The following is a 14,578-nucleotide window of genomic DNA, read 5'->3' as shown; positions in this document are numbered from 1 at the left end:
AAATATAATTATTGTTAGCCATTCTCGGCTCTATGACATGGGCTGCTGCAAGAGATTTTGGATCCTGGTGTATAGTGACTCGGAGATGTTAGATTAGAATCGGGAACTGTTTAACTTCTTGCAGTTCCTTTCCTGATTCCCTTCCCCAATTCAATTCAACTCAGCCAAATTAAGTACCTCCTTTATGAAAGGCAATATGTTTAGGGCTTGGGAATTCAAAGAGGAAAAAATACGGAATTATCATGGTGTTATGGATGGGATATTGGACTTATATGTGGGTTCAAATCCTACTTCAGACATTTATTAGCTGTGAATTCTAGGCTTCATCTACAAGATGAGAAAATGATCTCTAAGATCCCTTCTTACTCTAAATCTATGATTCTGTGAACACAGTTCCTGCCATTAAAGGACTTAGTTTTTGGGGGTTATGCAACACATTTAAAAAAAATGTATATTTTATTTTTTCTCAATAGCATTTAAAAATAATTTTTAACATTCATTTATGAATCATGTTGGGAGAGAAAAATCAGGACAAAAATCAGAACCATGAGAGAGATTAAAAAAAACAACAGCAGAAAACAAATAAACATAGCATGTGTTGATTTACATTCAGTCTCCTTAGTTCCTTTTCTGGATGCAAATGGCATTTTCTGCCCAAAATCTATTGGGATTGCTTTGGATCACTGAACCACTGAGAAGAACTAAGTCTTTCATAGTTGATCATCACACATTCTTACTGTTATTGTATACAATCTATTCCTGGTTCTGCTTGTTTCTTTCAGCATCAGTTTATGCAAACCTTTCCAGGCCTTTCTAAAATTAACTTGTTCATCATTTTTTTTTTAATAGAACAATAATATTCTATTAATCTTCATATACCACAACTTGGTCAGTCATTCCCTAGTTGATGGGCATCCATTCAGTTTCCAGTTTCTGGCCACTACAAAGAGACCTGCCACAAACATTTTTGCACATACAGGTTCCTTTCCCTTCTTTATGATCTCTTTGGGATATAAGCCAAAGTAGTAACACTCCTGGATCTAAGGGTATGCACAATTTGATAGCCTTTTGACTATAGTTCCAAATTGCTCTCCAGAATAGTTGGATTATTTCACAATTCTACCTACGATGCATTAGTGTGATAAGTAATTTGATATAGGTTATACATGTACAATTATATGAAACATTTCCATATTAGTCATATTATGAAAGAAAACATAGACTTCCCCCTCCCCCCCAAAAAAAAAAAATCATGAAAAAATAAAGTAGAAAAAATAAGATTCATTAATCTGCATTCAGATTCTATCAATTCCTTCTCTGGAATTAGACAACATTTTTTATTGTGAGCCTTTTGGAATTTTTAGATCATTGTATTTCTGAAAATAGCTAGGACATTTACAATTTATTATTGCACAATATTGTTGTTACTCTGAACAATGTTCTTCTGGTTCTCTCACTTCACTGTGCATTAGTTCATCTAAGTCTACAGGTTTTTCTGAATATGTTGTGGTATGTTATTATATTAGAATACTGTTATGCTATAAGAAATAGCAACCAGAATGACTTCAGAAAAACATTTTTAAAATAAATATGATCTAAAGTAGAATTCAGGGAGGAGAGTTGGGGGATATTAATAGTGATAGAGAAAAGAAGAAAGGCAAAGAATATCAATGAATCATTAAAAAATAAAGAGGAAAGAACAGAAGAAAGCTCAAAAAAGTACACAAAGAATCGGGAATTTAGAACTATGATGTTTAATGTAAACATTCAGTGTTAAAAGTAAAACAAGCTGTATCTGGTGTAAATTCATGTTTCACATGCAGCCTTCTTTTTATAGTCTTCTTTGTAAAAGGAAATAGTTATTTCTTATTATTTATCAAGTATATACAGATAAAAAGGAAAAATTAACAAAAGGAATAGAGAGTAATAATGACAATAGGTAACATTTGTGTTGTACTCATTATGCGCTAGGCATTTTGCTAAGTTCCCTGCAATTATTATTGTGTTTTATACTCATGACAACCCTTGGAAGTAAGTATTCCCCATTTTATATATGGAAAAACTGAAACTGGATTTGAATTCCAGACCAGTGTTTTATTTGCTGCTCCATCTAGTTTTCTGGAGAGAGAAAGCAAGAACAATTTTATTTTATTTTATTTTTAATTTTCAGTAGTATTTTATTTTTCCAAATACATGTAAAGATAGTTTTCAACATTTGTTTTTGTAAGACTTTGTGTTCCAAATTTTTCTTCCTCCCTCTTTTACTCCCCCTCTTCCCCCCCCCCCCCCCCCAAGACTGCAAGCAATCTGATACAGGTTAAATATGTAGTGCTTTTATTTTAAAGATGGAGAAAATTAAAGCACTAAATTATGTCATTATCATCAAACTCTGTGGGATTCCTCCTTAGGACTCACTTAATATTACATTGTGCCTTTCTTTTTGTAGGGTGGAGATACACGGGATGAAAATATCTCGGCCACCTCCTTCTATAGCCAAATACACAATGATCTTCCATACCAGAGATAAGGGCAATGAGGAAAACTCAGAAAGGTAAGCTTTGGGTCTGTAATTGTAAAGAAAATGAACTTTCTAATGAATTTATTAATTCAGGATTGTGTTTAAGGCAATGAGGAAGTCCTAATACTTGAAGAAAATCAGCTCTTATGACAGTATCTACTTCCATCTTTTCAGGGAGCATCCTTTCCCTTTCCTTTTCCACTAAATTGATCTTTCCCAGCAGTTAGTCAACTAGCATTTATTAAGTACCTAAGTGCCAGGCCTTGTACAAAGAGCTAGGAATTGTTCTTTCTCAAAGAGAATAATGGCATCAGATAGGTGACTGGCAAGTGAATTGGATGGATTTGAGGGAAGGTTGTACAGGTTGTACAGGGTCACCTGCCTCCCATAGCCTTCTGGGCCCATTGGCAAGATAGAAGTCAGACAACAGGAAGATTTCAGAAAGGCCTGGAGAGACTTAGGTGAACTGATGCTGAGTGAAGCGAGAGAACCAAGAGAGCATTGTACAGGGCAACAGTAAGATTATCCAATGATCAACTCTGATGGATGTGGCTCTTTGCAACAATGAGATGATTCAGGCCATTTCCAATGATCTTGTGATGATGAGAACCATCTGGACCCAGAGAGAGGACTGTGGGAACTGAGTGTGGATCACAATGTAGTATTTTTATCTTTTTTGTTGTTTTTTTTTTTCCTAATTTTTTCCTCTATGATCTGATTTTTCTTGTATGAGATGATAAATGTGGCAATATTTCTAGAAGAATTACACATGTAACATATATTGGATTATTTGCTGTGTAAGGGAGGCAGTGGGAGGATGAGGGGGAGAAAAAATTGAAACATAAGATTTTTAAGGGTTAATGTTGCAAATTATCTGTGCATGTATTTTGAAAATAAAAAGCTAAAAAAAAGTAGAGATCAGAACAAAAGGAGAAGGTCTTATATAGTAGGATACAGTAGGAGACCATGGCCTTTTGAAACTAAAGTCTTCAACAGGTCAAAAATCTGACTGAAGCTGCATCCTTTCAGTGATTAAGGCTAGATAAGAAATGATGCTGAGAACGATACCTGGAACTGGGAACACAAAAAAGGGCAAAAAACAGGCCCTCTTAAGGCACTCACTTTTTAAATGAAGAGACAACATGCAAATAGCTATGTGTACAAACATGATTTGTATTTGATAAATTTGGGGTAGTCTTAGAGGAAAGGCCCTAAGATTAAAAAACTTCTTTTTAGAATATTTTTTTTCTCTCTCTGCTACTTTGCTATTTTATTTTATTAATTTTTTTTAATAATAGCTTTTTATTTTTCAAAAATACATGCAAAGATAGTTTTCAGCATTCATTTCTGCAAAATCTTGTGTTCCAAATTTTTCTTCCTACCTCCCTATCTTCTTCCGCCTCTAGGCAGCAAGTAATCCAGTATAGTTAAACATGTGCAATTCTTCTAAACATATTTCCATATTTACCATGCTGCACAAGAAAAATCAGATCAAAAGGGGGAAGAAATGAGAAAGGGAAAAAAGGCAAGCATGTAACAGCAAGGGGGTAAAAATATTATGTTGTGATCTATATTCAACTCCTGGATGCAGATGACTATTCATCACAAGTCTATTGGAACTGGCTTGAATCACCTCATTGTTGAAAAGAGCCACGTTCATCAGAATTGATCATAACATAATTTTATTGTTGCCGTGTATAGTGTTCTCTTGGTTCTACTCACTTCACTTAGCATCAGTTCATGCACATTTCCCCAGGCCTTTCTGAAATTAGAAAGACTTCTGTTCTTTTTGAAGAAGGTACTAATTTATCTGAGACTTTAAAGAAGGTAGGAAGCAGCAAGGAAGAGGAAGAATATAAAAAACCATCAAGGACAGCCAGTGAAAGTGCTGGAAGATACCAGTAAATAAGATTCTGAAATGAACTCTTTCCTGATTTTTTCATTTCGGGACCATCATGTATTTTATAATCTAGAATATTTTATAGGGATTAGGAGGAAGGATTGGATGTGTGATCTCATTATATTGAGAACCTCCTTTGACTATTGCAGATTCAATTTATAGCCATTGGGAGTTACCTGGAAATTAAGGGGTTAAGTCTCTTGTCCAGTTTACATCACCAGTGAGACTTGAAACCATGGCTTTTTTTCTGTCCTGTTGTGCAGGAGTGCAAAGTAGGATCTACCAGAAATACAGTTGAATTTAATAGTTCTTTAAGAGTGCTTGTAAACTTTGCTCAGGAATAATGGCAGGAATAGAGGCTAATATCTGGAAATATAATTATGTATAACCTTATTTTCACTTTTTTTTTTATCTTTAGGATGAAGCTATTAAAGCAGGTGTCACGAGTGTGGCAAACAGATGGACTGAACTCTTGTTCCTATAACCTGCTGTCTGTGAAACACAATCCTTTATATATCAACATCACAGTGAATTTTCTTGTGACTTCATAATCCTACATTATGGGGAAAGATAGAATGTCCAGTTGTAGTAGTTATTGAATGTCTGGAAATGGTGAACTTGACATTCCCCCCAACCCTTTTTGCCTCTTTCACCAAGGAGTGGACACAATGAAAAGCTGTGACTAGTTTGAATTTTTCCTTCCTGTTTTTCTGAAAAGCATTGTTGATGATGTGGAGGGAATAAGGTTATTGGAACAGGAAAGTTTCCTTACAGATGAGCATATGCAAGAATGAGAAGGTCCTTTGTAGCACAGTAAGAGCTGTTCAGGAGCATTTCTTGAAAGTGAATTGTCAGGGCCAGTTAAGTGGCTCAATTGATTGAGCACTGGCCCTAGAGTCAGGAGGACTCAAGTTCAAATTCAATTTCAAACACATGACTGTTCTTGGGAACAACAGAAAGGTAGATAAGTACCCTTAGGTGAGACCGATTTAAAGATCTCTAAGGGGAAGAACATCAGGTAGAGGAGTAAGGAGAAACAAAGGTACTAGAGAGGGAAAATATTACAGATGTCCCTGGGATAGAAATGAGTAGCTGAGCAAAGGTACAGGACAGCCTATTTGAGAAAGAGGTGGCAGTAGGGAAAATGGGGTACAGTTCCTCCACATATATCCTACCTCACATACCTATTCTCCTCTTCTGCCTCTCTGGGGTGCAGATGAGTCAAACAAGGTAGCACTCCAAGTAGACTGAGACAATCCTACTGAAGAGGAAATTTTTAAAAAAATCAACTCTTCATTTCCTTCTGCTATCTCCCTTTCATACATACTCTTGCCACCTCATTATCTGAATTTTTTTTTTATTACTCAGATCATTTCCCTTTCTCTTTAGTTTATTAGTTCATTTTTTCTGGACTAGTAGCTATTCCTAATTTTGAGTTTTTTTTTCCTGATTTTGTTCTGTAATTGCTTAGCTCTGTGCATTTTCCCAGGCCTTCTCTAATGGACTCCATACACATTTCCATTTATTGAAATCCTTTCCCCTCTAGGGCCTCATTCAAATGCTACCTCTTGCAAAAAAAGAAACATTCTGCTGCTGCTCATCAGCTGAAAGTCATTTCTCCCTTATATTTTCAGAACACTTTGCCTGATCTCTTTTGCTCTTTTCCCATTCTAATGGCATTACATTTAGAGGCACAGAATCTTTGTTTCAAGCTTATATAAGCTGTGCAACCTTAATCAGATCACACTTTCATTTAAATGAGAGTTTCGATTTTTCTTCTTTGTTCTTCTTCTTTTTTTTTTTAATAATAGTTTGTTTCAAAATACATGCATAGTTTTAAACATTCACCCTTGCAAAATCTTATGATCCAAATTTTTTCTCCCTTTTTCCCCCCACTCTTCCCCTAGGCAGTAAGTAATCCAATATATGTTAAACTTGTGCAATTCTTCTATAGATATTTCCACATTTATCACCTGCACAAGACAAACCAGATCAAAAAGGAAAAAAAATGAGAGTAAAAAAAAAGAAAGAGAATAACAACAACAAAAAAGGTGAAAATACTATGTTGTGATCTACACTCAGTCCCCATAGTCCTCTTTCTGGATGCAGTTGACTCTCTCCATCACAAATCTATTGGGATTGGCTTCAATCACCTCATTGTGGAAAAGAACCACGTCCATCAAGAATTGATTGTCACATAATCTTGTTGCTGTGTACAGTGATCTTCTGCTTCTACTCATTTCACTCAGCATCAGTTTGTGTAAGTTTCTCCAGGCCTCTCTGAAATCATCCTGCTGGTCATTTCTTACAGAACTATAATATTCCATAATATTAATATACCACAATTTACTCAGTGATTCTTCAATTGATGAGCAACAACAGTGATGTTGTTACAAAAAGGACTACCAAGAACATTTTTGCACATGTGGGTTTCTTTCACTCTTTTATGATCTCTTTGGGGTATAAGCCCCATAGAAACACTGCTGGGTCAAAGGGTTTGCACAGTTTGATAGCCCTTTGGGCACAGTTCCAAATTGCTCACCAACTGCTCCCCAGAGATATTGGTGTTCCATCAATCCTGCTTTACTCAGTGTTTTCCCACATCCCCTCCAATATTCCTTTCTTTTCCTATCACCTTAGAATGACTTGTATTCATATAAATTTGAGTCAGTTCTCTATGTATTTAAAAATGAGGCCTTTATTAGAATCTTTGGATGTGAAAAAAAAATTTCCCCCCGTTTTCTACTTCTACTCTTGTCTACATTGGTTTTGTTTGAAGAAAAAAACTTTTTAACTTAATAAAAATTATCCATTTTGCATTTTATAATATATGCTAGTTCATCTTTGGACACAAATTTCTCCTCCATAGATCTGCAGTTCTAAATTTGATTCTACCTTGTCATACTTATTTGTGTATCTCTTGTACCTGTGTTAAATTCTTGTCGGCAGGGATTGTGACAGTTTTTGTTTTTGTTGAATTGAGTTGAATCATCAATTTTTTTTTTTTTTTTGCATTTTTTCTTTATCCTCAAATTCAGTTCTCTGGATATTTTTTTATCTGCCACTTTTTGATTACAGGCCTGGGTATAGTTCCAGACAGCTTAGAGGAGCTTCTACCTTCCCATATCAATTGAGGAATTATTCCATTGGTCCTACCAAAGGGGCTGGTGTGGTGGTTGTTATTACTCTGTTCTAAATTAAGCAGCTAACAGCACTTGCCCTGGGGAGGGTTCTTCATCTACTATTAATAATATAACATGTTGCCTACTAATTTTTCTAGATATTTTTAATAAAAAAACCTTTTTTACATGTAGTTTTAGAATCAACAGTAAATGTGTTATAACCACAAAGTATGTCCAAAGTGACTTTTAGAGTCAGTATTTTAGTATTTCAAAAGATGTTTTTGTCAGTTATATCAACTGATGCAGAGTATAACCTTTCCACACGTGTGTGTGTGTGTGTGTGTGTGTGTGTGTGTGGTTGTTTTTTGGGGGAAGTTTTCTGTATTTAAAAAAAAAATCATCACTTAAAAGTCTAACTTTCTGGTGATAGATCCTCCTCAAACATAAATCCAAGTGGGCACTTACCTTGAGCAGTAGATAACAAAGTTCATTCATTGCTGGGCTTTCTCAGAAAGCCTTTATAAAGTGAAACTTGACAGCAGTTACCAGAGCTTGGGTTCTGGTTCTTCTAGGGTTATTTTGAAATTTCATTGAAATAACAAAAGACAAGGAAATAGCTCATTTGATCTGCTCACTTCAGCATGGTGTGTTTAAAGAATCATCCTGTTGAATGAGTGTATTATCCTTTGGGTGAAACATTCTCTAAAACTAATGTTTTTCTGCTACAATCTCCAGGGCTATCAGAAAGCTTTATACTTTAGAGAGAGTCAGATAGGAGAGTTCCATGGTTGAGAGATATTATTCTCGGGTTTTCTGTTCATAGCTTCCTATTTCCATATTTCCATCTTAAATTCAGTTTAGCTATTATATAATTATCACCTTTTCTAGGCATTCTTCTCTGATGATTCTCTGCCATTATTTGGCTCATCTGTTTGGATGCTTTGAGGGAATAAGTATCTTTTTTTCATAATCAAGCTTATTTTTCCAGCGCCTGCTTTTTAAATACCTCCAGTGGCACTGGATTAACTTTCCTTTTCCTCTGTTCAGTTTTTTTTGTTGTTGTTGTTATTAATCATGTTTTTGGTGAGGGAAGTTAATATTCAGCAATAGAAAGACATTTTAAGCTTCCATGTGACAAATATTTTGTTGGAACATCTCTGCTGAATAACTGGGTTTTCAATCACGTTCATAACATTATTCAACTCTTATAAATTAATTCACTTAAATCACTGAAGCCAAGGACATCGGGAATATGACTGCTCCCCAGAGATATTAGTGTTCCATCAATCCTGCTCTTACTTGGCCTATAACCATCATCCAGGAAAATAAGCTTGTGGAAAAGCCTGTTGTCCTCCCACTAGTTTCCAACACCTGCCAACCACAAGAACGACAAGCCAGCCTGGCCAAACAGGAACAAGAGGTACCATGTTTCAGGTGGATTAATGCACTGCCACTTCCCTTTGGACTTTGGTGGTTACAGCCTAGGACCCAGAGTCCAGAAGTTTGGGGAATTGCAATTTCCCCAAGACCTGCTTCCAGTCTGGTTATTATTGATTCAGGAAGCAGCTTTGGCTGAAAGGTTACCGTGAGAGCTAATATTCATGGAACTCCCCTTAATTCCTATAATTCTTTGAGTTATCTAACCAGCCATAGGTGTAGGTTTCTCCCTTTCCTTTAAAGCCCCACCACTTCTTTTCCTCAGTGCCTTAGCTAAAGTGGTTTTCTATTGTCCTTAAAAGCAAAAACAAAACAAACAACAAAAAAAAAACCCTTGTGTTAATTGTTTATTTCAAGGCTTCTTGAGCAGAAAAAGTTTGACCCCTTTTCATTCAAGAAATTTTTATGTGACCCAGACATAAAGATATATAAAATAGTTATAAAAAGCAAACATTTACTGGTAATAAATTATAATTTCACAACCCCCATGTTACTTGACTCCTTATCGGGTTGTGACCCGATGTTTAAAAAGCTGGAATCTATTTGGGGAGAGAGGTTTTCAGGAAGACTTGAGTTTACATAAGAGACATTCAGGTATTTTAACTTCGACAAGGTATTAAAATATTCACACAAGTCTCTCACATACCAACAGACTAGGATCTCTAGAGTTCCTGTTGCAATAGTAGCTTCCCTGAAGGATTTTTAATATGCACCCCTTGGCACTTTGGCATCAGTACATCATTGGATTTTTGCCTCTGACAAAATTGGTATAAGCTGTTTGTCTTCTGATCATGAAGACTGCAGGATGGTTTTTAAAATTCCAGAAAAAGGAAGTTCTGTAGCATGCCAGTGCTGGTAGCTGGCAGCAACAGCAGCAGCATCCTAGTGAAAGTGTTAATGTTGAATTTCAGTTATGATAATTTAATAATGAACTGATGTGTTCGTGCCTAATTGGGAATTGGGAGGAGGCTTTAGGGAGCAACATTAAATAATAAAAAGATGTTACCCACCTGTCATCTTAGGAAATGAGCAGGAAGGAAATGTGAGGGGGGTAAAAGGCAGAAACTTATTTTGTTGCACAAAGTCTCCAAAAATTAGGGAAATCAAATTTTAAAACATCGAGAGTTTGAGGCAATCATAGGGTAATGGGTAAAGAGTTAATCTGGGAGCCAAGAAAATCAGGGATTAGCTTCTGCCTCTGATGGAATTTTAGCAGTGTGATCCTGAACAAGGAATTTGACCTCTGGGTGTGTCAGGTCAGTGATGTCAAACTCAAACAGAAATGGGGGCCACTCAGCTGTGCCTAAGGATATCAGTGAGTTGTATATTGAGTTAGAAAATCCCATGTTTATATATTTGGTTTTTAAAAAAATTTATCAACAAAAAAATCAGATAGTACTTACATTTTAATCTGTACTCGGGAGTATTGTGGGTTCTAGATTATTCTCTAAGGCTCTAAGTGGCAGAGAAGGTACTGACCAGTGTTGGTAAGGAGAAATTACTCACCTGGGAATCTTCTCTATTAATGGAGTCACTGATCTAGACTCTATTTCTCAGAATCTTAGCCTCATCACTAGTTGTCTTACTGAGTCTGAAAATACCTGGTGGTTTTGCCCAAGTTGCTATAGTATGGTCATGGAAAAACTCTGTTTCTACATGGCAATTGATATTTATTGGGCAGCAAAATGTTAAGACATCTAAGACAACCAGATGCAGGTAGTACACATTGTGATATTTATGTATGAATTTCATGGGGTTAAGACCCTAGCAAAATCTTTTAGTTATTATACCTTAAAAGAGTTAATTAGAATTGTATAATATAAAACATTCTGATGGTATATCTTTTGGATTTAAAGTTAACTGATATTGTTCATTGCTCCATGGTGTATACCAAAGCTTCTTAAATTGTGGGTCATCACCCCATGTGGGATCATGTAACTGAATGTGGGAGTTTCAATTATGATTTATCAGCAAATGTGTGATTTATATACCTATATTCCTGGAATCATGTAAAAACTTCTTCAATGAAAAGAGGTCACAAAGAGAAAAAGTTTAAGAAGCTTTGGTGTATACTATCTTGTGAGGAGGGTACAGGATATCAGTTATTCTTGACATCATAAGCAGTATTTATGAGTTCAAATTCAGCTTCATACATTTAGTTGCTCTGTGATCCTGAGCAAGTCATTCAACCCCATTTGCCTAAGTTTCCTTATCTGTAAAATGAGCTGCAGAAGGAAAGTGTTGCATCAATTACAAATTTGAGAGTGGGATTGGGGGTCATCCAGTCCAATTTATAGATGGAAAAAAATTCGCTGCTATAATAGTGAACAAACATTTACTAAATACCTATATGTATGGCAGATACTGTGGTAGGTTTGGGGATACAAAAAAAAAAAAAACTAACTTTCGAGGGGCTTATTGCTTTTTCTAACTGGAGAAGACAAGTACATATACTGTTCCAAAAGTCTTAGTGCAATTTTAAGCTTTAATAGTTTAAAGGGAAGGATGTAGAGAAGAAGGGAAGGCTAGGGAAGAAGGAGTAGAGAAGATTAGAGTGTGGAAAGGAAGCAAAGCTTTAATAGTTTAAAATGATGCTAAGTTTTGGAACATCCTGCATAAGCATATATAAAATAAATATGAAAAGAATAAGAATAGATTATACTTGACACAGGGTCTTTCAATACCTGATTAAAGGCTTCCAAAGAAGGGAAGTGTTTCCATTTTGGGACAGCTCCAATTATTGGGAAGTTTCTCCTGACATCAAGCCTAAATTTAGTCTCCCTGATTCTGCCTTTTGGGGCCAAGATAGTAAAATCTTTCCCTGCTATATCACAGTCCTTCAAATGCTTAAAGATGGTCATCATGATCCACCCATTTCCAGACTAACAATCCAATTCCTTCAACTCATTTTCGTATCACTTGGAGTCAAGGTCCTGTCATTCTGATTGCCTTCCTCCAAATGCTCTCCATCCTATCAATAACCTTAAAGTTAAGTGCCCAGCACATATAATCCATATTAAATTGTTTGCTGTTTTAGAAAGGGGAAAGGGAAAAGAAAGTTTAGAACACAACATTTTGTAAAAATAAATATTAAAATTTGTCTTTGCATGTAATTGGAAGAGAAGAAAGTACTAAAATAATAAAAATAACTCAAATTGCCCAGAAATGACCAGAATTCTCCAGATAAGATCTAGTCAGGAAGACTATCCCTTTTTGGAATCTATGCTTCTTAATGAGCCCAACACTGTAGCTTTTTTGACTGTCAACGTCATATGGATGACTCATATTGAGCTTATAGCTCACTAAAACAACTGTCTTTTTCAGATAAATTGCTTTCTAACTTTCCCATTTTGCATGGGTAGAGCTGATTTTTTTTTTTTAATATCTCGGGGCATAACTTTGTAGTTATTGATTTTCATCTTAGATTCAGTCCAGTATTCTAGCCCCTCACGATCTTTTGGGTTCCTGATTCTTTTCTCCTCCCCACTTCCCAATGTCTTCACTATTTCTTGAAGTTTTAGTCCCTGGAGACTTGATTAATGGGCAATATATGGCTGAATAAAGTATTAAGCAATACAGAGCCAACTAAGGATGTCCAGGGTAGTATAATAATGACCTCTTGCCAAGTTAACAATGAACTCTTTACTAATTTTCTTTATTAATTCTCCTCTGATTCTGAATTATATATTATCATCTAGTCCAGGCTAGGGCAGCTAGATAATGCAATGAATAGAGTGCTGGCCCTGAAGTCAGGAAGACTCATTTATGAGTTCTAGATTCAGTTTCATACACTTAGTTGCTCTGTGATCCTGAGCAAGTCATTCAACCCCATTTGCCTCAGTTTCCTTATCTGTAAAAGGAGCTGCAGAAGGAAATGGCAAACCACTCCATTATCTTTGCCGAGAAAACCCCAAATGGGGTTACAAAGAGTTGGGCATGATTAAAATGGCTGAATAACTAGTCCAGACCAATCAATCTGAGTTTGGAAGGAAACTACAGGTTTTAAGAAATGGAGGAGAGGAAAGAATACATTTTAAGAGTCTATATCACCATGTTCTTGGTTGTCCTCATCTACTCCCTCAATGGGGAAAATGTAAATAATTTGTAATATCAAAAATCCCTAAGTTGAAAGGAATCTGAGGTAATCTCATCTATGCCATGCCTGAATAAAAATTTTTTTCTACCAAATATCTGACAAGTGGACTTCCAACATCTGTTTGAAGACTTTGAGAGAGAGGAAGACCTTCCTGCTATTTAAGGTTCATTTTTTGGACATCTCTGTTAGGAAGTTTTTGCCAACATCTGTAATTTTGCAGTTCTTATTCATTTTGCTTAGATTTTTTTCCCCCTGGTACCCAAGGATAAATTAACAGAAAAGGATCTAAGCATTTTGACAAGAGATAACTCTTCAAATACTTCAGGATAGCTTTCCTGTCTTTTTCTGCCCAACTCTTTGCCAAGTTAAACATCCCGATGCTAAGTATTTCACCAGGTTGAACATCCTTTAACTGTAATCTATACATTTAGTTTCATATAACAAGCATTTATTAAATACCTATTATATGTCATGGGGACAGGAGATGCAATATTATAAGAGAGCAGCAAGTGTGCTGACTTGGTAAGAATGTAGGACGTATAAAGGAAAATGTGCAATAATCCTGAGATAAGCTGGAGCCAGAATGTGAAGGGCTTAAAAAGGCAAAAGAGTCTGCAATTTATTTAAAAAGTCAAATAGGAATCTATAGAAGCAAGGGGAAGCCACTGGGACTTCTTGAGGAGTTGACATGGATAAACAAGTTTATCTAGAAAGCACTCTCTGACTCCAATTTCCCAGGGCAAGGCTGACTATATTTTGTTCTCAGGTCTTAAAGAAATCTTTGAGGGGTTGAAATGTCTCTAATTCTGTCTGGTGGAGTCCCCATATTGAGTGTTGTTTCCCTACACTGTTAGCTACCAATGACTAGCACCGAAATCCATTTATCCAGTTAGCATCATTCAGCTTTTATATGAGATATTTTTCCTAAAGATAGAGCATTCATCTTTCCCCTTAGTCCCCACCAAACCACTTTGGTCTCTGAAAGTTGGAGAGTGAGCACAGACAATGTAATTTTAACAAAGCATGGCTCCCACCAAATTCAAATATGGCATTTCAATAGCAGAGTGCCAGACCTGGAGTCAATTTAAATTCAACCCAGATACTAGCTGTATGACCACAAGTAAGTCACTTAACCTCTGGTTGCCTCAGTTTCCTTATCTGTAAAATGGGGATAATAATAGCAACCACTTCCCAGAATTTCAACAGCATGGGTCCCACCAAGTTCAAATATGGCATCATCAAGAGATGAGTCATCTTCTCCACCACTACTGGGCTGGGTCTTTAAGGTTACTCCTCACTCCTTGGATTATGGATGCTGGGACAGTTACAAGTCCAACATACTTAACTCTTGGACTTCTGGACAGCCAGAGGCTCTTGTTCTCCATGAGAAGAGCACATTTTGCAGAATGACCTCACATTTCTCCAAATCTTTCCAAGGCACTTGAATTATATCTCATCATGACTCCTGGAAACAGGCTCCCTAACCTTTTCCATGTGAAAAATTA

The 14,578-nt window shown here is 36.1% G+C and overlaps 1 protein-coding gene across 1 annotated transcript in view; it reads left to right on the top strand.

Annotated features, from left to right (window-relative positions):
• B4GALT4 (beta-1,4-galactosyltransferase 4) overlaps positions 1-7,245 on the top strand; it is a 38,944-nt gene extending 31,699 nt beyond the window's left edge. The window contains exons 6-7 of the mRNA XM_051985338.1: positions 2,447-2,551; positions 4,837-7,245. Of these exons, the coding sequence (XP_051841298.1) occupies positions 2,447-2,551; positions 4,837-4,969 (238 nt within the window). The 3' untranslated portion in view covers positions 4,970-7,245. The remainder of the gene's footprint in view (positions 1-2,446; positions 2,552-4,836) is intronic.
• The last annotated feature ends 7,333 nt before the right edge of the window (positions 7,246-14,578 follow it).

The sequence above is a fragment of the Antechinus flavipes genome, chromosome 3 (genome assembly GCF_016432865.1).
Source record: "Antechinus flavipes isolate AdamAnt ecotype Samford, QLD, Australia chromosome 3, AdamAnt_v2, whole genome shotgun sequence".
Lineage (NCBI taxonomy): Eukaryota > Metazoa > Chordata > Mammalia > Dasyuromorphia > Dasyuridae > Antechinus > Antechinus flavipes.
Note: the sequence above shows the minus strand (reverse complement) of the source record. Positions and strands in the feature narration are given on the sequence as shown.